This window comes from Colletes latitarsis, chromosome 11 (assembly GCF_051014445.1).
Source record: "Colletes latitarsis isolate SP2378_abdomen chromosome 11, iyColLati1, whole genome shotgun sequence".
NCBI classification, from domain to species: Eukaryota; Metazoa; Arthropoda; class Insecta; order Hymenoptera; family Colletidae; genus Colletes; species Colletes latitarsis.
This window is the reverse complement of record NC_135144.1, coordinates 30,377,543-30,400,988: the sequence shown is the minus strand read 5'-3', so window position 1 is coordinate 30,400,988 and position 23,446 is coordinate 30,377,543. Positions and strand designations below refer to the sequence as shown.

Here is a 23,446-nt window from a genome sequence, read left to right as displayed (position 1 = left end):
AACATAAATTCGAATCTGAAAAGTAACCATAAATCGGATTTACGATGCAGGAAAATTCCCAAGCGAAGGGAGTTCCCAGGCTGGTCGTCGCGGGATCGAAAACCGCAGGATCGACGGCAAAACTCGCGATCCTCCGCGGTTCGAACGATCGTAACCGAACGATCCTAGACGCGAGGATCGTCGGAAACGGCTATCGAGGCGTTGAAACGCCCCGGTGGAGCCACTTTTCATTCTTCGCTCGTTCCTCGCGATGCACCGGCGCACCGCACGATGCGTCGGGGTTCGTTGAACCCGACCTGACCCTCGCTATATCGATGCTAATGCGGGACCACGCCAACGCAGGACGGGGACCAACGGTGGACGGCCTATTGGCCGGGACGGTTGCTCGTTACCGCAACCGGGCCGCACGCGGTGCCTCGATCGGCGTGTTTCAGGCCTAACTGCCCGGAAGGGACCGACTCGGACGCCATCCTTTCGTCGGAACGGGAATGGCCAAGGCTGTAAATCTGCGAACCGAAGTGGCACTCACCGCGTTGGCTAGAAACGAAGACGTTCGCTCGGGACGCCTCGAGATTACGGGGCCCGTCCCGGCTGGAATTTTAGAGACAGTTTGACCGGCGCGTTTGACAGTTTGACTGCCGCGGCGCGTTCCAGCTCGTGAGAAACTCACCGGCTGACCCACGCGCTGGCTACGGGGATCGATTCTTCTTCGGGGCGTGTACGGGTGTTCCGAGCTAACGGAATCTCGCCGGTGAAATATTTCGTTTCGCCGCGTTATTAAAACCGGGGAGGTCGTTGGTCAACCACCGGGGGCCCGTAACGACCGCGAGAAACTGTCTCGGGAAGCAAATTAATCGCGATTCGGAACGGAGGAATCCGTTGATAATTAGTTGTTGCTTGTCAATGGGTATACCCGTGCAGAATGCTGCGGAGAAACCTGATACCGGGCCCCTCGGGCTAGGAAAATCGTTTACGGATCTCGGGACTCTGCGCGATGGGAAAAATCTATTCCGCGCGGAGTATCTCTGAACGTATCGTTCTTTTTTAAGCTTTATTTTCAGCGTGTAACGATCTAGAAACGTAACTGAATCGAAGAGAAATTTATATCGCTGGAAACCAAATCAATTTAACGGTGTCATTAAAATGTTGAAAGTAGACGAGCTCGCAGTAAGATTTTAAAAAAGCAGAAACGAGCTGTCAGATATTTATTAATCAGCATAATCGGTCGTGTCTATTTCCATCGATTATCTGGGATGCGGTACTATGAAAAATATATGTATGCTCGAAAGACTAATTTTGGAAGTATTTTCCCCCCTGATATCGACAGCCGTGGACCAATGGCTGATCTTAGTTTCGGTCTGTCTATTAAAAGAACAATTTTTAAACATGGAAAATAGATACTCGGGGAACAATAAAAACAGTTATTGGTTTCGTATACGTTGCGTGGATCGTAACTAACTACTTCTTAGTATCAGCTTGGCTCGTGAACGATGGGAATCTAGATCGTATCTTTAAAACGTATATATTACTTAAGTGACTCGTATACTTTTATTTATTCGCGAACCTCCCGTATTTTATACGTTCCCAACGATGGGATCAACGTCCGTAGACCTAGTGCCGAACGTTTCAGATCTCAATTCAGAATTATTTCCTCCAGAATATCTAAACACGCAACACGGTCGTTTAGGGTCTTGTACGTATCGAAAGGATAAATCTGCGCCGGATAAAAAGGAGATTTATCCAGAAAATTTCCAGAAAGAAGACCACGTGACGTTATTTATCTAATCCGATGATAAACGAAGATTGTTAACTGTTTTCGAAAAGAATATTTCAAGTAATATACGGTACTACCGGGAACGTAAGATTAATTATATCGAAATACTAAAATTAGCTACAATTTTTTACAACACGCAACGCTCGCGTTCACTTAGATATCAGAAACGTATTTAAGTAATAATTTTATCAGATTCGTATCAAATTTACGTTAATTATCCACTTTCTATTCATCGCTTCCTGTATAAAAATGTATGGAGAATAAATAAATAAATTTCTTCGCGAACGTTTCAGGAGTAATTTATCGCCGAGTCGCGCGGTATTTCGATATTTTCGAAAGAATATAGGAATGTGTATCGCGAAGCGCAACGGTCCTCTGCAGTTCTCCCAGCGGCGTAGCGCGCTCGCCTCTAACGATGCATCGACCTCTCTCCGGTCGTGGCATGTGCATCGGCTAGTGCACCGACGGATCTACAGTTAGGCGAACCGAATTCGCGACAATGAACGAGGAAGTCAGCCGCGGCTCACCGTCCGACCTATTTTTAGGACCGCGAGCGTGCAGGCCCGCGTAAATTTAAATGGCCCACCTTCTCGTTCCTTCCGCGCTCCGAGCTGTGATTCATCGACTTTTTGGAGAACGGAAATCGATCCCCTATTTTCGCCCGCCCGGGTGAACGCCCTCCTTAAAATCACGCGCCAGCATCGAGCATTCCGACCGATGCACTTTGCTCTCCTTCGAATTCGAATTTATTTCACACACGTAGGCATCCTTCGAAAACGTGCTTTTTGATCTCTGCACGAGAACGAAGGTAATTAGATTCGAGTTTAAATTAGAAAATAACTCTTGTTGTAATTTATAAGATGAGACTTTTTTATTTGCGTTGGAAAGACGTTCTCAAAGTAATTAATTCAAAATATGTAAATATACCATATTCAATGACGATTTTCTGAAGAACGAATCCTCGAATGAAAAATTTTTATTTTCCATTTTCAATTTGTTATTTCACGTAGAATAAACCTGTAGAAGAGAAACGAGAACAAGAGAAATTTCAATATTATTACACCCCATAAATGTAACACGAAATAATCGATGAAATTAATATAAACTGAAACTATCTTTTAGAACCAGTCAACCGGTTTTGATACAAGATTCCTAATAATTCTGTTATCGATTTCTACGAAAATTTGTTTGCAAACGCATCGTGGTTTCTTCCCCTGTTCTCACGTTTCTAATTCGGTTTCGTCTCGTTCTCGTCGATTCAGCCCAGGCCAAGTAGCCGCGAGCGTTTCGATCGGCTTCGTTACGTGTCCGTTGCTCGGCGTGCTCTCGATTCCGATTAACCCGCTTCGATCGATCCAGCACGACCGGTGTTCGATCTCGCCGATCCCACCCACGCGATCTGCTCGACTTCTCCTTTAAAGGGCACCTGCCGCTGCGATGAAAGCGAGTTTACGCAGATAACGCGAACAATATCGAGCAGCCAGAGATCATTGTATGCAAATCGCCCGTTCCTTTTCCTAGACGGAATTTCGCAATGCCATTTTCCACGTGGAAAAACGCGGTTTAATTAGACCGCGATACGTCGATCGCGGATCAAGAATCTCATATTCCCTTCGCGATTAATATCAACGAAATGTTCGCGAGATAATTAAATTTATAAAACGCGTTCGTTCAACAACTTCGTACGCGTGTATGATAACACGATAAAAACAAAATTGAAGATAAATATTTAACTTGTTTATTAAATTTAGTCGATTCTAATATAACAGAAACAAATACGCAAAAAAGTTTAGTTTTTAAGTTGATCCTTAAGTAGACTCTCAATCTCAACTGAATTATTTTAGTGTTGATTTTTACCAAATTGGTAAATGGAAATAAACTTTTCTTTGGAGCATTTAACAAATAATGGACTAACAGAGTACGGTATTAGTTTAAACTTGTGGAGGGCCCCAATAATCCACTCAAGGGTTAAGTAAATATTCAACGTTCTTCTCGCGAAAATGTAACTTCGTCGTAGAAAATCATTTGTCCCCGAAGAAGTTGGGGGAGATCTGAATTTTCTTGGTCCACGAAAGTTTTTCCAGAGAGATCTCGGAGAGACTTTCTCGAGACTGCGGACAATGCTCGATCCGGTCGATCGTGTAAAGTCAAAGGCAATCGCTTTCGAGCATTCCGGGCGCCAAAGGAAACTTAAACGTAGCTATTACGTTCGAAGACGACTGCCGTAACGTCGTTAACTGAGGCCAAGAACGATCCAAAGTACAGGGCCACCATATTCTTCGACCTCGTTCGGTCATCGGCACCATGGACGCTTCGACGTTCCTTCGAATTTTTTCTGATACCAGGCGGAAGCTGTTACAATGTTTCTCGGCTCATTCGGCGCGACATTCATGTACTGAATAATCTATGAGACGAAACGTTGGGATCGAATTGTCCAATTACGTTCGTTGTAATTTTTCAAAATATTTCCCTTAATCTTATAATTTCTTCGAGTCTACGTTATGATTTATCATTAAAATTCACCCTTCTAAGGTAATTTATTACTATTATTACTAATAGCCGTCTCGTGTAATCTTCTTTGCAGCCAAACGTAATTGGGGTTGGAAAGGGTTAATTACTTCCAAACCACAGTCTTCGGCTAAGATCGCCATCAATCTCCGTTACCGACACTTTGATCGCGGGCAGCCCGAAATAACGAATATAAAACGACCAGGCAAGAGCACGCGTTTCATCTAGTCCTAATTGCGGCCTCCTAGACGCGGACTAGACGACCGAAGTCGACGTTTGAATATTCATTACGCCGTCAATGAAGCGTCGCCTGCACTTTGTCGTCACGCCCAGCTCTTATGACAATCGACGCTCCGTACACACCCCAACGCTTCATTACTTTCAGTCGATGAAGCCTTCGTCAAGACAATGCAGTCTGATGTTTTTATCCCGCGCTAAGTATCTATCGTTCCATTAATTCTAATTTATATTCGATTAACCCTGCAATATTATACATTCCGTTCCGACCGTACTGAATTTTTTTCTCGAAAATGCGCAGGATTTCGGGGGTATGTCTATTCACCAAAAATGATTGTAATCGACCCCTGCAACTGAAAATAATTTTTTTAGAACGATTCGAAATGTTTTAATTTTGTCGAAAAATTCCACATCTCGAATTTTTTTCTAGAAAGTGAGTAGGATTTCAGGGGTATGTCTATTCACCAAAAATGATTGTAATCGACCCCTGCAACTGAAAATAATTTTTTTAAAACGATTCGAAATGTTTTAATTTTGTCGAAAAATTCCACATCTTCTCGAATTTTTTTCTAGAAAGTGAGTAGGATTTCGGGGGTATGTCTATTCACCAAAAATGATTGTAATCGACCCCTGCAACTGAAAATAATTTTTTTAGAACGATTTGAAATATTTTTTTTTCGCCGAAAAATTTGTCCACCTACCCGATTTTTTTTCTCGAAAGTGAGTAGGATTTCGAATATATGTCTATTCACCAAAAATGATTGTAATCGACCCCTGCAACTGAAAATAATTTTTTTAGAACGATTCGAAATGTTTTAATTTTGTCGAAAAATTCCACATCTCGAATTTTTTTCTAGAAAGTGAGTAGGATTTCAGGGATATGTCTATTCACCAAAAATGATTGTAATTGACCCCCGGAACCGAAAATAATTTTTCCAGAACGATTTGAAATTTTTTAATTTAATTGTTAATAACTTTTTAACGAAGCCTTCATCAACAGATTGGTATTCTTGATTTGCTGTCCGTGAGCCTGGTTCGTGATATTCAGGTTTGGGCCAAAATCTCCGCCACAAATCAGACGTGTTAATGTACGGGGAGGGGTTAAAAGAATATCAACAGATTTCAATAACCCTAACACATTAAATATCCTTTTTAACGCTCTAATTCTTTGAAACCTTGAATATTGTTCCCCTATTAACATACCCACATAGACTTTTACACATGTTATGCAACTGTATTATATCAAAGGGTGTAGAAACCCGTAAATAAGTAAATTATTATGCACGTATGTCCCCGTTTCTAAGTTGCTTTTGAAAACGTTGAAATCGAAATAATTTGCGGCAGCTTGCAATGTTCGCGAGGGATTCAGATAGCAATAGACGACACACCCGCTAGAGAGGACGCGCGGGTCCCATACGAATCGTAACGAAACCATTCGACGGTCCTTCCGGTTCGAAAGACCTTGACCAGCGTTCACCTACGTTGGCCCGGTATTTTCGACGCGATACACGCTCTCGACGGTGAACAACAACCGGGTCCGTTGACCCGTCGTCGAACATGGCGTCGTTCATGGCGTCGCGGAGGCGCGCGAAATAATTTGCGAATGATTCTGCGAAGCGGACAACGACTTGGACTCGGTGGCACCGTTTCGGCGAATACTGATACGGGCGACGGAAAAGAGGTCGACGACCAACGCGTTCCGTTCAGGGTCTCTTATCGTCGATCTGCGTCGTAGGTCTCGTTCGCGTCGAAATTTTTGGGCCCCCAAACTGGACCCAACGAGTCACTAACCTCTCCTGGATCGACCAATCGAAATCACACGCAAACAACTCGAAATAATTCATTTCATATATAAGCTTCGCGTCTCGAATGGTTTGCTATAAACGTTAAACGAATCTAGTAAAAATATATCAAAATTTGTCGATTTCTTTAACGTATCTTTCGCGAATTTCAGAGGTCGGATTAACAATCTCTTGTAATCTTTTATTTTAAGCACTATGTACAATTACAGGGTAGTTTAAGTGTGTGTTTGTACAAGAGTTGTTTGGTAAAATGGGCTACATCATGTAGTACTAATTGTTTTTTTGTGGGTCAAGTGGTGGAGGAGATCTGAATTTGTTTCGGAAAGTCACAGCAGATAGACAAATCTAAAGAGGTGCTATACGATATTATTTTAAATTCAATAAACGTGAAATTAAATAATAAATGAATAAATTAACGATGGCTACAGTTGCTTCAATCCATTTATCAAAAACAGTATATCTCTATTTATAATATCTGGGAATAGAATTTTCATATTCTTTGCGATCTTGCTTTTTCGTAACAATATTCTTCGTCGCGATTCCGCGTCGTCCACGACATCGCGTTTTCACGATTGCTATAAATTAATTTCGAAGGACAATGGTCAAAATTATTCGTGCCATTCACGCTTCGTTTGGAATCGTTCCAAAACGTCGCTTCTGCTTCGCCAAAAATCCACGAGCAATTTAAAACCCTTGATTTCGAGACTCTGGATCCTGCGATTAATTGAATTTAGATTCGCGTCGGAAATTTTCCAAACTACGCCGCTAGAGAATCGAAGACCATTATCGCGTGTCTGACTCTGTACGGACTAACGTTACCGAGGAAGTTGGTTTAATTTCCGGTTATAAAGTAGACATTCCTGCGTGTTCAGTTTCTACGATTAGAGCTGCCAGGAATCAGCATTCTAATCAGGGGTTAGAGTGGGAATTGTCTCCTGTACAAATCGCGGATTCGCGTGTCAGAAGCGTACAGTGAAAAGACAAAAGCCAAGAACGATATTACTTGTTGGTGGAGTGGGCCCTCTTGAATCGTAATCCAACTTGTCGAAACAACGTTTGTGCGACGAACGATTAAAAAAAACAATTATTTAACCCTTTTGACTCTGAGTCTATTCTTCCGTGAAAGGCGTGTTCAGGATGACGCAGAGTTCATAGAACCACGGATGACACAGAGTCTACGATAACGAGTGACGCGGTTCGCGAGAAATCGCGCGTAGATTAGAGTACAACATCCACCCAAAACACTGACCTTGCGAGTCCTCCGCCCCCGCGCGTCATGATAGCTTCTAGCGGGCGTTCTGGCCGCGTTAGGCGAACTTCGACGTCTTTCGACGTGGGCCAGTCATTCACGAAGGCGGTTCCGACATTGACGAGGTTTGGGCCCCGTTCTACGACGACGAGAGGAAAGGGGGGTCCATCGATAGGAAGGAAGAAATGAAAAAAAAAAAAATGTCCTCGCCCGAAGGTGTCACTGACTCCCGTACGTAGGTGATCGACCTCCATAGTCCCCACCTTGCCACGCTCCGCTGAGAACCTCCGTCCCTTGCCTTCTCCTTTTCTTCCTCTTTCTCTGGTTGGCACTGTTGCCCCTCTTTCCTTCAGGCGTCTGTGAACGCGTGCGGCAGTGACGTAACGCCGGTTATTCAACCTGGTTGGCTGACCAGTGACGAAATGCCAATACCCACGCTCGGCTTCGCGAAAGTTCCTTTTTTGCCCGGATCGCCCGCCATTGTTCGCCTCGAGGATCCACGGACGCCCGGAAATCGACGACAACGCGTGTGCTCCTCGGTGGCTTTTCCGCGGTACGGGTCACGATAGAGGTCACCGAGTCACGTGGGTTCGGACAATTTTTGGATCACCCGATGGAAAGTACTCGCGAAACGTCCTTGCGCGATAAATCCGTCGGTACGTCGAGGAGGATTACCGATCTCGCCTCTACGCGTGGGTTTGTTCGGTTTTTTTCCTGAATTCGAATGAGATTTGGATCGGGGCAACCTCGATCGAAATGTTTGTTGCGTTTCACGATTTTCCATATGCAAATTTTTAGAGAGTCTACGAGTGACGTAACGAGACAGCTGAGTTTCAGTAATGGAGGAGAGAAAGTCGCGCGGCGTCGACCGCCGTCTAATTCGAATCTAACGCGACAGAGGGGGCCAGGAGGTAAGGGGGTCAGCCTAAATCTACGGGGGGACTTAGCCCGAGCAACGAAAGTGTTTACTGTTTACAGGCGTTACTTTCGGGCTTTGCCACCGCGTCCCCGTGGCCTCGATCGTGGACGTTAGAAACGGCGAGTTAGAAAGAGTTGGAGCTAAACTTCCGCGTCGAATCTTTTTTTCTTTACGATCTCCAGCTCTGGACTATCTTTGTTCGTTATTTGCTCGCTTGGATTAGATTCGATACCATTTTTATTAGGTATTTTCTGAAACTGCCATTTTTAATGCAAACTGAAGGTTCTTAATTAATCTACCAGCTTCGTATTAACTTTTGCTAAGTTTTCTGTATGAAACGATACTACCTAAATCGTACTCTCGCTCATTTTATTTTATTAATATGAATATTCAAAAATTTTTTATTCCTGCGCGCTGAGGTTTCCTGTGTCCATTAAATGGAATGTTGTATATTGTAATTTTTACATAGTGGCACCAATTCTGATACAGCATAACGACGTCTTCATAAAATAAATCATTTGTTATTTATAAAAAAAAATATCCTCATGCGATCGAAGGTACGCGTTACCAAAAAACATCGAGAGGACATCGTTTACGTGAAATTTTGTATTCGTTGAAAGCAAGTTGCGTTTATTATTCGTATCAAAATGTTTATTTGAATCAACAGTCCTCGCCAGAAAAGTATATATAATAAATTTTGAAAATTGTATTATTTCATCCTGAATATTACGTACAATGATATATTTAAAATTGATTCACAGCCTGTGCATAAGTTTCTCTAGCAATTAACTGTACAATTTATATTAAAAAAATGTCTTGATACGATCGAAGGTATATTCAGTCGAACAGAGTATCGAAATTAAATCTGGGAACACAGTGGTCCACGAACGACGAGTAAACGTCGAAGGTGCTCGAAGTAATACGATTTTACGAAGCCTTCGGAAAGACCAGTTACCACTCGTAATTAATTAATAGAGTACGCGAACGTTCGATATCCGTGCTCCGTTTTCGATGACTCAGAAACGAGTCCGGGGGCCATTATCGCCCGACCGGCGCTAATAACATCGCGAATCTAGTCCCGGCAATCATTTTCCAACGCTCGACGGTAGCCTTCCGCGATCTCGCTTAAGGATTCACCGTTACGCTAATCAACGGCAAAAAGCACCATCGCCAGAGGTCTAGCAGGGAACTCCACTCACACGGTTTCCCCCTCTGTAGCTGCCCGCCCCCTCTGTCCCGCGTTTCTCGCCTCCCAGCGGGACCCTGAGAGATCGTAAACAATTTTCGTCCATCTGCTTTGCGGAACCCAACACGCCTACGTCACACGAGTTACACGCGTCGCGACGTGGGCAGACCGTCGACGAGGAACGTTCGCGAAAATACCTCCATTTACTTCGACGAAACTCTGCAAGGCTTGTGAAGTAGTCGAAGAATGAGGATAAGTCAAATTTAATGAAGTATTTGTAAGGTCTTTAATTGGTTTCAGCGAAATATTGCAGGATATATATGGCGGGCATAAATTAAGAATACGTAATTTTGTGTAACTACGAAAAGAAGAGTCTAGAGGGTGAAACCACCTTTGATAGACTCGAAGGTAGACCCCCTTTATCAATTTTAATAATATGAACATAATTTTTCTTAGCTACAGTAACCCAAGCGTAAGGGATGCAACTACCCCTTTAAAATCATTCCTGAAGCGACAAGACCCCTAGATTTTAACAAAAATCTCTTGACTCGTGGAACGAACCTGCTTAAAGGATTTTATAATTCAATCGTACTGATTTTAAAATCGATCCTCGAAGCAATACTGCACCAGTGTTCCATCAGGTGCTAGATGTTCGACGGAAGAATTATTTCAGGGGGTAGTTTTATCCTTCAAATTTCAATTGCTATAATACTAGTAAAAACTAAATAACCCCTCAGTTTCGAGCGCTCTGCAGATCCACAGGTTTAATAAGTATCGAGAAGGGGGTTGTTTCTCGAACGTTCCTCCGGGTTTCGAGGGCTCCGAGGGCGACGCTCGGAAACCGGTCCCGTTTTCGCGAGGACGTTGCTCGTGCACGTGCTCGAGCACGAGGACACTGGGCTCCGGTAAAGCCAAGTGCGTTGACACGGAATGTCCTCCGCGGAGGGCAGGGATGAGAGGAGCCATAGGTCACTCACCGCGGCGTGTGCAGCGTGTCGCGTCTTCTGCTCTGTTGTACGCGTGCGCGCGCGCTACGGTCTCGCATCCTTGACGCGTACACCGGCAGGATCCTAACGGCATCGCGGTTCGGGCCACACGTGCCAGGACCATCCAGCAACCGATCGAACTTTTCGCAACTCGGTTGCGTCACCGACAGAATTTTTATGAGAGCTCGACCGACCCGACGTTTCTTTGCTCCCAACTATTTGCACGACACGAAATTTTCGACAGGTAGATTTCTCACGAGGACAAATCCTCTCGAAATCCTCGGTACCTGTTCCTCCACGATTTCGCGATTCGTCACTTTCCCTCTTGTTTAAACAAACCGTACCTTTTTCCCGGCGAAACTGCGTATATAAAAATGGCGGGAACTAGAGATGAATTGTTTTCCATTTGGCATTAAAGGGGGAAAATTTGTGATATAGAGGGAAATTTTCGTAGTATTTTCACCGTATTGTAATTATAGTTTGAGCAAAAGAAATATGTAAATTTCGAGTATCGTTTTTCCATCTTTTTCAAACTTTTCATTTCTATACGTTACGTGACGTTATCAGAATTTATTATCTAATAATATCCTCATGCTTTTGTAATACTCTTTACTTGAGGGGGGTAACCACTGTGACTGCTGAGGATAAAAGCAATTTTTCTAATCAATGTTGAACGTCTTCGAAAGTACTCTTTTTGAACTACTTCCTCTAAAAATTTCTAGTAAAAATATTAATTATTATAGACCGCCATGAGAGGCCTCCGAAAATTTGTTGGAAACGAACGTTTAATCGAAACTCTTTACTTTTGATATCCAATTTCTGTAAAAGATGTTCCGTCCACCTGATTCGAGCTCGTGTATAAATATTGAATATTCACAACCCGCGATTACGGACGCTTTTGAAAGCAAAAAATGATTTTAACGTTATTTCAACTTGTTTTCAGTTGTACACGTCTGTTCGTAAATCTTCGAGCTGACTGTGCATGACTCTATAATTTAGTCTTAATAACAGCGTATCCGAGCCTTGCCTTTCACACCGTTTCATGTACGTATTTTCTTTTGAATCGTGTAATAAAGTAGTCCGAACGGTGCGATGCGCGCGAAAGTCCAGACCGTGGAGATCGCTGCAAGTAGATTCGGACGGTGCGGTGTCAGACGTTATAATTGGCGTGTAAAGTCGGTCGCGAATACTGTCGCGGCAGATTTTGCTTGGAAGGATCGTAGGACCAACAAGAAAATCCCTAGGTTCGAATCTGACTGGCCAATGGGATTTTGCGTAACGAGAGATTAAACTGCTCCGGTCAGGGATTACGGTTTTGCGGTGAACGCGATTCACTTGGGATATTTAATGTTAACGTTTTCGTGATCGTTTATCTCCTGAAATGCAAACAAAGTTATCAAGCTGATTCCTTTTAACTGCCCCCGTTATTTACAGTGAGTTTTTTTTACTTTCGAATTAACGAAGAAAGTGTGTAATTGCAAGTACAGAGCCAAATGCAACGCTGTATTTTTACTTTTGTTTGAAAGTTCACAATTTTAAAGGGTTCTAAATCCTGTTTAAAATGGTAATCTATAAGTTTGCCGATCATAAATTCTAATTAAAATCTAAACAGCTGAGATTAAATAAACGTTACTGTGTATTAGACGTTTCGACGCCCACGCAGTATTAAATTGGAGCAAACGCGTTGGGTGGATATCCTGATATTGACTAAATAAAATACTCGCATAAATTCCACTGTAAATTGGTAATATCATCCCACGCGAAGCATCGATACAGAACGGCTGTTCCACGACGAGAACATTGCCGATCATAACTGGACACTATCTATTTCTATGAGTTCTATTTAATCCTCTACAATATCGTACGACTCCTAGATCACGCACCCGTATAATCCCCTTTACAAAGGCTCGGTTTCATCGTCTTATCAATGCACGGGCATTATGGCTCTAAATCAATACTATTACTTAACATTGCTCGCGTCAGGAAACGTTATTGCTACTAAAACTTACCTATCGATTCGTGCTTCGTCAATTTCTATCCAATTTTTTTCACGAGCCAAAACTAGTCTAGGTTATGAAAGTTCGAAGTATCCTGTATAATCGTTCGTTTCTTGGATCGATAAAGGGGAGAAACCACTGTGACGGATTGAAAAAATCGAAATCTTTTATCTCTCTTCGATGCTTGGAGCTTTAAAAATGACTCGATAAAATATTAAAGTAAAATTCGCAGATATGACAAAGTTACAGAAGATTTAGTAGATTACAAAAGACCTCTCACGCTGGATCCTATTATGGTTATAACAATTAATATTTTTATATGAAATTTTTACAAGAAGTAGTTCAAGAAACGTACTTTCAGAAAACGTTAAACATTGATCAGGAAAAGTTTCATAATTACGGGCAAAAAATTCTTGAAAACCGCCTTTATTTTCAACCGTCCCGCGTCGGTTCAACAGACCCTCAGGAACGGTCGTTTCGCGAATGTTTCTCGAGAAGACGAAAAAAAAGTCTCGAACCAAAAAGCAGATATCGCAAGAGTACGGATCGAGGGTAATCGCAGATTAAACGAAGTGATTCTCGCCACTCTGGAGACCGCGTATCGTCGTGTTTGTGGGTCAGCCGCGTCGATCAGCGTCTCGCCAAAACAACCGCGCCGAAAGCGAGCCGCGGAACGAAACCAGGAAACAGAGTCCGGCAAAGTGGAACGTAAACGAGTCGGGGGCAACGACCGGGGCTCCTCTCGTCACCGTCGACCTGAAATTTCATTAAGGGCGTCGAGCCATTGCGCAAGCGATTAGGATCGTCACGGTGTTTACCGACAAGCCGCGCGCCCGGTGAACGGGACGGAATTCTACCGATCGGTATGTCGGGCCCACGGAGCCAATGGAAAATTTCCAACGCGCCAAACGAACCTTCGACGTCGGTTCCCCTTTCGATACTTCCTCGGGAAGCCGTCGATGATCGAGGACCAAAGAAATCCCGACCGATCGAAGCGATCCCCGACGTCTCGCGGGCATACATATACAGTAGATCTGTACGAATTGAAACAAGACAGGTTCGAAGCTCGTTCGAATGGATGAACGATCGAAAATAATCCGGGTTTCGTAAGACGCTTCGATTCGACGCAAATAGCAAGGCCATCCGGGTTCGTAGCCGTCGACGTTTCGCTGAGAAAGAAGATGGACGCGATATCGGTTCGTCGACAGCAGTATTGTTAGCGCAGTTTATTGTGAAGTATCGTCGTATCATCCTGGTTCTAAAGCTGAGTCTTTTTTGATCGATTTTCCTTGAACTTGTGCCTCTGGATCGGACTTTGCCTGGACAGGAATCATTGTACTCCGATGTCTATCGGATATCCGTGCTTCCGTTTTTTATTATTCGTTTTGGAATAATAGTGGAATATTTAGTTGCTTTTATTAATCGCTGGGGTTCGTATTGTTTTGGGAAAAGTAACTTTCGACGAAACAATCGACAAGTTTCATTTCAGCTATTCTAGTTAGGACAAAGTATAGATTATCGGTACAATTTCTCTTTAAAAAGACACTAACGTTCCCTTCAACCGTTTCAAACATGCGACAAATATCGAAACTATCCTACCTTTGCACGAATTTCTTCGATACTCACAAATCTGATGACCTGCTATTATAGTCATGCATGAAATTCATAGGGTGTCCAACACGAAGTCTTCAAACTTACAATGATGATTTATAACCCATCACGGTTTGCATTAGCGAACAACAACCACAGTGGATGAAACTGTCCTACTAGGATACTCAAATTCCATTTTGAATTCTCCTTTGACCAAAGGACTTCTTGAATTAGAATAAATTAATCTTAAACTCGAGGAGTATATCCTGCGAAATACCTGTTAAAATTCGAACCTAGGAAAGTGACAAAATACTTAACGCGTGTACGTAGTAAATCGAACGTTGCACACGTTGATTTTAATTTATAAGGCTCGACGACGAGTGAGTGGCCTCATAATTGTGAAACTTGACACGAAGAACTTGCGACGAGTCAGACGCGTCAGTGTATGGAAAGGGGTTAAATCGATCGGGTGAAAACAGCGTGGAGAGGATCGTTGGACGCGTGGGCAGGCGAGGAGGAGCTTCGAAGGTCCCCCGAATGGTCCACGTAACATTCTGTCGCTGATATAAGCGAGCATAAGCGCCGTCTCTAACGCGTGAAAGTAAGAGCCGTCGATGTGCGCCGGCCTTGATTCGGCTTGGGGTTACCGTCCGACATCCAGGACGGCCGAGGCCCGTTTGACGTTGCTCAACAACACGCTGGATATCGTAAAAGCGGCCGCCTCGCGAGCCACCGTGACGAAATTCCTGTTACTGACTCTGTTAGCGCCAGCCTTCGGAACCTTTAGAAGGGGACTGGTCGATATTCCTGCCGATCGTACGCTTTCCTTTCTTTCTAGCTTCGCTGGTGACAGTTTTCGACATCCTTCGTGATCCTTTTCGCTCGCAACTCCATGCGAAAATGTCAGTCAACAATGGCCACGCAACCCGACGAACGAGTCAGGGCGTGAACAGCTTCGAGACGTCTTCGTTGGCCTCTGACAGCGGAGTTGTGTCACCTTGTAACAACTCCGGTACTTAAAACCCCAGATGAAAGTACCAGGTGTAATTTCATAGCTCCTAAAGCCGCGGTTGCATAGTCTTTTTCGAGCATGCAAAGTATTCATACGAAATCGGGGACAGCATAGACGGTGCCGTTTTGCAATCGAGTAATCAGTTGTATTTGGAACTCCAGGTGAAAGTACGAATCGCGATTCAACGACACGCTTCGATCGACTTACGATATCAACAGTTTTGGACATCTCGCTTGGTCCCCGGATGGTTCTCGTAATAAATGTGAATTACGATAGTACGAGATAGGTCGAGTTAGGGTGTGACTGGTTCCGTTTCAGCGATCCGGGTGAGAGTGCAAGATGCGATTGCTCAGCTTCCCGCCAAAGTTTCGACTTCCAGCGCTAAGATTTCGGTCAACTTCGAGGGGCAACATTGGAGAATGTTTCGAAGCGTGTTGTAATTATTCAGGAATGTGTTCCACCTGCGACCGCAAGTAGCCAGACCGCAATCTCTGGTAAAACATCGACGCGTTACAACGATTAGGAAACAGTGTACGAGTTATTCGATCGTGGATGATTCATTAACGCGACAGATAGATCCGTGACGAAGTTGATCGTGGATGGTGGGTGGAAAAAATAATGGGTCAGTCAAGGACCTACTTCGCGGCCGAGCTGGGTTTCTTTCGGTATAAATCTCTTACCCATCGAGTCTGCTTTCGCGAGAATCTAAAAGGCTTCCTACGTACGCGCACCAGATTTGATATCCTAAGCCCGCTTAAGATGTAAAGAAGACTCTGAAATTCCAATCCTCGATTTCGCCCGGGGAAACGTTTGCTCGGAAGCTACGGGAGACGATCCGTCCACTTGACCGAGAATCAGACCCCTCCGACCTCGCTGTTGTACAATAATCCATCGATCTATTTTTACGTTTACGTCCATATCATAATACGATAATATTTTATGTTGACCAAAAGGGATCGCTATCACTCTGCAACAGCACATTAACCTTTGTTTATATAAATAGCGATTTCTTAATAGGAATTGTTTGGACCACTCGATCAAGCATGTGTATGTATAGCGATATGACACGACAGATAAGATATCACGTTTCGTTAATAAACTCGTCGAAACAGTTCGAAGACTCTTTAGCTTTAGCTCGCTTGCTGAAACAGTGCAAAACAGATTGTCTAGGTACGCTAAAAATAAATAGAAAAGGTATTCCCAATATATGTATACATTGATAGATAGAAGGAATTTCGCGAATGTATGTACAGGAAAAAGTTGTTCAGAATCTTATTTCCTATAACATATTTCAGAATCATCAAAATCGAAGTTGAGTTGCCCTAAAGTAAATAATTACCACGTTAATTTCTATCCTCTACTGTTAACGAGCCTCGAAAAGTTTCGCAGTCTGGATAAAAAAATCTCGACCGAAGCAACCTGTACGGCCGTCGATAAGGCGCGAAGCGACCCACTGAGCGTTTCGCCCGTTACGAGAAACTACGATATGACATAACTCGCCGGGTTGAGTCACCGCGAGGCGAACGCCAAGGGAATTTCGAGGAGGGAGAGAAAGAAGACGCCGGGAAAGAAATGTCGCCGTGAAGACGACGAGGTCGGAGCTGCTTTCTCCGTGGAAGAGCAGCCGGGCAGCAGGTAGCGGCGATCGAGAGTAAAAGCGGCCAACGAGCGAGGAGGAGAGCCGAGGCGCGCGAGCGAGAAGACAACGTCAGGGAGAAAGGTGAAAGCACTCTCACCTCGACACGTAGCCACCGAGGATCTTTTCGGTTTTTATATCGTACTCCGGCGAGAATACGATTCGGACGGCGCCTCGGGGACTTCGTCCCAGTTATGTAGTCGCCCGGGCGTCCCGGCGCGATTCATCATCCCCGTCGAGGCTCCAGGATCGTCCACGCGCCGACACGCGACACATCTTCTATACTCCACGCTACCCTAACGCGTCCAATAGACATTCTATCGAGGACGAATTCGTCCATTTTTTGTTTCTTTCACGAGTTTAGAGTCGCATCAACAACAGGTGTTATTAGCGACTATTATTGGCCCGATTTATCTGACTTGGTTGGAAACTTGCGGGGGAAAATTTATAGGATTAGCGAGGGTGGTGTCGCGGTCTTCATAGATTGTCTAAAATTTCGATGGTTTTGCAGAATAATAATAGTATGTCCTGGTACGAGGGTAAAGTGGTCGCCTCGGTGATGCTGTCCATGATTTTCAGGCCTCTTCTGACTTGATCGTACTTCCTACAACCGAGGGTGATGTGGTTGATAGTTGAAGGTGTACTGCATGTTTCACAGAGCCTGAGTTGACTGTTATTAAGGAGATGCGAGTGTGTTAATTTGGTGTATCCAGTTCTGATTCGGGTTATCGCCACTTGCTGCTTTCTATTGGATTTTGTATTTGTTGGGCTCGCTTTATATTTCCTCCATGTGTGATTCCAGTCCTGTTTCCACAATGATTTAATGTGTAGGGTTGACCTTCCGCATACAGGGTCGTCGATCTTGGAACCAAAAGTTTGGTAGAATTCAAACTAAAAATGTTTCTGCGGATTCCTGATGTCCCTTGCGAGCCCATTCTCGTCTTGTTCATCGTCTAATGTCAATTTAGGTACCAATGCTCGAATCAGTACTATACAGTGCGATGCATAACTACTGCACCACCCAATTTCTTCGATGTTTCGGGCTTCTGAGTTGCAATGCAAGAAAATTGGCTATACAGGGTGTTCGGCCACCCCTGGGTAAAATTGTAATGGGAGATTCTAGAGGCCGAAATAAGAGGAAAATCAAGGATACTAATTTGTTGATCGAGGCTTCGATGAAACTCGTCTTAAGAATCATTACTATTAATAAATGTTCTGATTTTCTGACTTCTTTTGTAATCTTGTAATTTACGCACGACGAACTAAAACTGTTGCAAAAAGAGGAACCTGTAACGATGGTTTAGTTTGCAGCGTTCTGGATCGAAAACAGCTTTGGAGACGACTCCAGTCCGCCCGGGGCAAGCTGCCCTTCCGGTACACAGCCGAGGAGCTGTTAGGCGATCCGTTGACCTTCGAGTTCCGGGTCAGGATGCGAAATCCAGTCGCTCAACCTCGAGAAATAAAAGTTCCACGGTCCCGGAACGACTCGATTATCGGCGACTGTCGGAATTGCGTCATCGTTCGCGATGACTGCCGGTAATCGTAACGAGTCGCCGCGATCGAGTCCCGGAAATCGCGTCATTTCGGGCGCATTATGTGGGACGCGGAGCAGCGAGTCTTGAATAGCGGCGAAGGGATAAAGAGACCTCGATAGCGGGCGTAGACCCCGCGAGCGGTTGTTGTGTAGTCATAGAACAACGGCCCTGAGCCTTTGTGAAGCGTTGCGAAACACAAGAGGCAGGCTGCCGCTGGTGCACGCTCGTATCTATTATTACGTGATTTTTTTATTTTCGCCCAGGCTCAGGGCCGCGGCGAGTGTAGCCTTCCATCGGGATCAGGTGTCCGGCTCGCGCCCACACGCCTCAACGGCTCGATTAAAATGGGATTACGCGGCGAGAGGCGCAACGATATCTCGACGTTCGCCAACGGGACGACAAAAGGATCTACTGACATCCTGGAACGAGACTGGACGAGCAAAAAAGGCTCTTACCGCCGATCCAAAGTGCTGTACCATTGTTACCAGCACCACCGACCATGATGGATGACTCGAACTAATCCCGATGATTCGGAACACGATCGTTGGGTGGAATAATTCCCGAGATACAACGATGTTATTGAACCGTAGACTAAATTCTACAAATATCTTAACTGAATTGTTGATTGCTACCAAATTGCTAAAATGAAAATCAACTTTCCCTTAATGCATTTAAAAAATAGTGAACTATTTGGAGGATTACACAAATTTTCAAATAATTACATTGATATGTATTGAGCCTTTGACTACGGTCGATTTTGACGCAAGCCCAAGTCGTGTGCGGAAAACTCGTATTGCCAGAAAGCTACGTTTCCCAAATGTCGCGCATACGTATGTCGAAAAGACCGCAAGAGGAGAACTCCGACGGACAAAGAAGTAAACTAAATTTAAACGGCTTCCGAAATAACGGGGTTGTGTGTCGTAGCACCGACATTTAGTTTAGAAGATAATAGAAGCGGAGGAACGAATCGACAGTAATTGTCGCTCAACAGGACACGACGCTCTGCTCCTGACAGATAAATGCCTTTATGTAACGCTGCCGGAGCTCTAGTCTGGGTAAAGAGAAGTAAACCGTTGCGCAATGACCCCGTTGCGCGTTTCGGCCAGGCCGGTGTTGGGAAACCCATCGAGTCGTTAAAAATGTGGGCCATCGTTACGTTCGTTTACTACGAAAACAAGCCAATACGCGAACCGATGACCCATTTGCCTTCGACGATTCCAGGATATCGTCGTGGACTCCAGTCTCGCGACGACCGCTAGTCCGAGGAGTGGGGGGACCTTTTGGCATTGAAAAGCCACGTGTCGCTACGCGTAGTCAATTATGCCAAAATTATACACGGGAAGTCTTCTTAAGAACCCATCGCGACGAACGAATAATTCTTTAGCCTACGTCTCGCTTCCGCGTCTTGTGCCAATAACAAGATAACGAATCTCGTTTGAAAATGTATAGATAAAAATCTAGTTCTAGAGAAAATAATGGCCTGGACTTTATATTTTTAATAATTAAACAAACACTTGCAAACAATTGCAGTAGGTACAGAAACGGTGAACGTTCCTAGTGAAACAGGTATGTAAATATCACTTTAGATTTCGTCATCCTTCAAAGAAGAAAAAAGTAATTCTTATATACTTCGTTCGAGCCTCCATTTCTGCACTATTATGGCGACCAACGGTACCTTTACCTCGACAAAAATTCTCTGCTTCGATATTCCCAATCTATCCTATTCGTTAAAAAAGAAAAAGTTATTGCAGTAGCGAAACGACCTAACGCAAAGACCTAACCCAAATGGAAGAATCCCTCCGGGATTAATTCGAGGAGTCCGAGTAATCTCGGAACAAGTTTCCGTCGAGTCGGGAAAGTTCATTCCGGGGAATCCCGAGGAAGGCGTGGGACGCGACGTATCGCAGGCCGTTTTCCTGCGCAAAGGCGCTGAACTTGGGAAACACCGAGGTAGACGCGCCGAACAGTGAATCGTTGAACGCTCGCAGCGCCATCGGGCAACGGTTCGCGGAAGTTCGTCGACGGGTACGCATCGGTTCGCGAACGCTAGGTGGCAGGTTGGCTGACCGTGGCAGCGGGCAATGTCAATGTCAACGAGCACGTGAGCCCCGCTCGAGGAAAAATCGATACGCCTCAGTGTCAAAGCTTTTCCCGGCGAAAAGGGGGTAGCTGCATCCGCGAAACGATCCCGGGAATATCCGAGGGATCGTCGACGATGCGATAAAATGTTTATTTACATCCTCTTCGCTCCTTCGACCTTAAACGGCGCCTCGTTCAGCCTCCTCCGTGTTTCTTCGTCGACCTCGTCCGTGAACGTATTTTCCTTAACGGCGTGGTCGAAACGTGTACTATTTCGATAGGAATATTAATTAATTACCCCATAATGCTGGGCTAGCTACTCGCTAAAGAGTGAATTTCATTATTTTGTTCGATGAAAATAACCTCTCGACGGATCAGCGATCTCGAATTGCGCGTGAAATACTCACTGTCACACCCTTGTCGGCCCGGGTCGTTCCATACGCCTTTAAAGGTGGATAGGATCGAACGCCACGTAAATTCGAACAAAGTAACCCCAAAATCTGTATCAAAAGTTGCAACGTCGACTGAATCGTCTCCTTGTACTCGATGTACCCGTGTATTCGTTTGCATTTCCCAACGTCGCTCATTCTCGAGCGCCAGTCTGCGATCGTGTCGACGTATCCGGGGTTAAGGGACACAGAGAAACCATTGAAAGGAATTGAGAAACGAACCTTTGATGCGCTGTTGGTGGCTCTGGGTGTTTTCCGTCTCAGCTACCGCTATGGTGGCCTCGCAGACCTCTATGGGGTTCAGGCTTCCGACGTGCTCCATATTCCGATCGACGATCTCGCTTTCGACCGGATCATCGGACGCCACGAACGCTGACATACCCGCACTAATGACAACGCGTCGGACACTGTTGGCGCTAATGGTAGACAGCGCGTACTCGAGGGTTGATGTCCATGAATGGGGAGGAGGGGTCGTTCGGGGGTGAGCAGGCGGCTGTTTGCGCAAGCGCCGATATACCCACGCGATTCGGACTGTTCTAAGTGACCCTTCTCGGATGGATACGCGTTCTCTTTTGTGTCCGCTTCCTGCGTAGGACTGATGACGCACGGGCTCTGTTTACCCTACCATTTTTATGATCCGGGTTTCAGAAGAGGTGCAAATCGACGGAATTATTCTAATCTCCGCGGTACGTTCCCGGAGAGCTAATGGTTCAGAGACTCGATCCCGTCCGTCAATACGTTGCGAGGACTACGAGAGCTCAGAGTCCCTATACTCCGTCCAGACGGGCCGGAAGAAATTAAAGAAAAACTCATTTGCATTGTACGAACAAATTTATAATGTAACCTTATCATCGAAATTTAGTTTGAATCGAACTCAAGTAGAAATACTTGAAAAAGTGCTACGAATTTAGTATTTTTAGTGATGTATACGCCAATGTCAATTTAAACTTTGTTCGACAAAATTCGATATAGCTAATATGAAGAATTTGTTTTGCGAGACAGTAAATAAAATAATTGTTCAAAATTGGATGAAACGTCAACGCGACACCACAGTCGAAACTGCTGTATTTATTACTACTTTCGAACGAAACACAGGTTGAATATTATTACAAATGTGTTATTAATAACTACGTAAAATTATTTGCGGTCTGCCTCGTCGAACGAAGTATAGAGCCCCAGACTCTAGACGGTGTTTTACAAACTTTTCCACGTTAAAATTTACAATGGACGTCGTAAACTTTAACCTGGAACTTGACTTTGACACAAAGCCGCCTATTTATACGGCGAGCCAACCTGATTTTGCGTGAGATTCGCGTTAATCGTTTAATCTGCGATTAATATTCAAATTACTTACGGGGTCGCGGGGTCACGGCATAAAGATCACCATCGACTTACCTGCAACAGAAAAACATTACAGGTTGTTAACGGTTGTATGCTATGCGTTAACATGAAATACATTATTAATAAGCAATCGACGCGTGGAAATCGTCCCGCATTTACGAACGTTTGTCTAGCCTCCCCTTCGCACGTAAATACGTCACCTGTGTTATCGATATTTTTGTTTCGTTCGCCATTGTGCCACAGAGTATACTTTTATATTCGCGTATACGAGCGGGGCGGATGACGTTGATGCGACCAAGAATAGATTCCACGAGGAACGAAATTTAGCGACAATGTGTACCGCGTGGAATAATTAAGATCTCCGTAGACGACGAAAACAATAATATCGTAGCACGTTTCACCCCTCCGAAATTTCATTTTACCGGTTATTTCGGAAACAGTTCCAGCGAAGCAGTAAATAACAGTTGAAACGAAAGGCTTAAATTACTCGTCGTTTCCTCGTGAAATTCCACGCGAAATCATAAATATCTATTCGATTCTCCCAAGACATCGTAGCGAGTACCGCTTACCTGGCAATTTGAATTTTAAGCACCCCATTATGAAATTAAGTATACAGCTTCGAACGAGGGTTGCTCGTCGTTTACGAGGCTTAAACCTCGTTCGGTTACCTTTACTTCGCCCCTTTACTTGTACCTGACCCTTCCCCCGTACCAGGTAGTCGACGAACCCTTTCGTCGTTTATGTTTCCCGCGCGCACCCGCGATTCGAAGATCCCGCGTAAATCCGGCCGCTCGAAATTGGTCCTTCTGGTATCTATTAGACGATAACGTTATCGGGAGGAATTCGCGCCTCCCGATACCGACCCACGAGTCGCGAATTTCCTGTTGTACCGACTCGCGGGACGGGATTCGCGAAAGGACAGTGGCGCCTCGCGGCGGAGCGTGCCGCAACCATTTCGCGATTGTCGCTCGCGTGCAAACGCACCCGTACGTTTATGGATTTACACGTGCGTGCAATTATAGGGACCCTAGATTTTATTCTCCATCCCATGTCGTATCATAGTTGATATGAACTTTTATGGAATCGTAAAATTAATTTAGGGGCGTTCGTTGACCCGTGATGCAACCCGAAAGACATCATCTGGAC

General features: G+C 44.6%; 1 protein-coding gene across 2 annotated transcripts in view; it reads right to left on the bottom strand.

Annotated features, from left to right (window-relative positions):
* The window catches only part of E75 (ecdysone-induced protein 75), a 101,569-nt gene that overhangs the window by 56,471 nt on the left and 21,652 nt on the right, over positions 1–23,446 (bottom strand). The window contains exon 1 of one of the 2 annotated variants that reach the window (XM_076779091.1): positions 21,182–21,365. The exons of the other annotated variant lie outside the window; for it this stretch is intronic. Within the exon in view, the coding sequence (XP_076635206.1) occupies positions 21,182–21,338 (157 nt within the window). The 5' untranslated portion in view covers positions 21,339–21,365. Of the gene's footprint in view, positions 1–21,181; positions 21,366–23,446 lie in introns of those variants that run through there. 2 annotated transcript variants of the gene reach the window in all.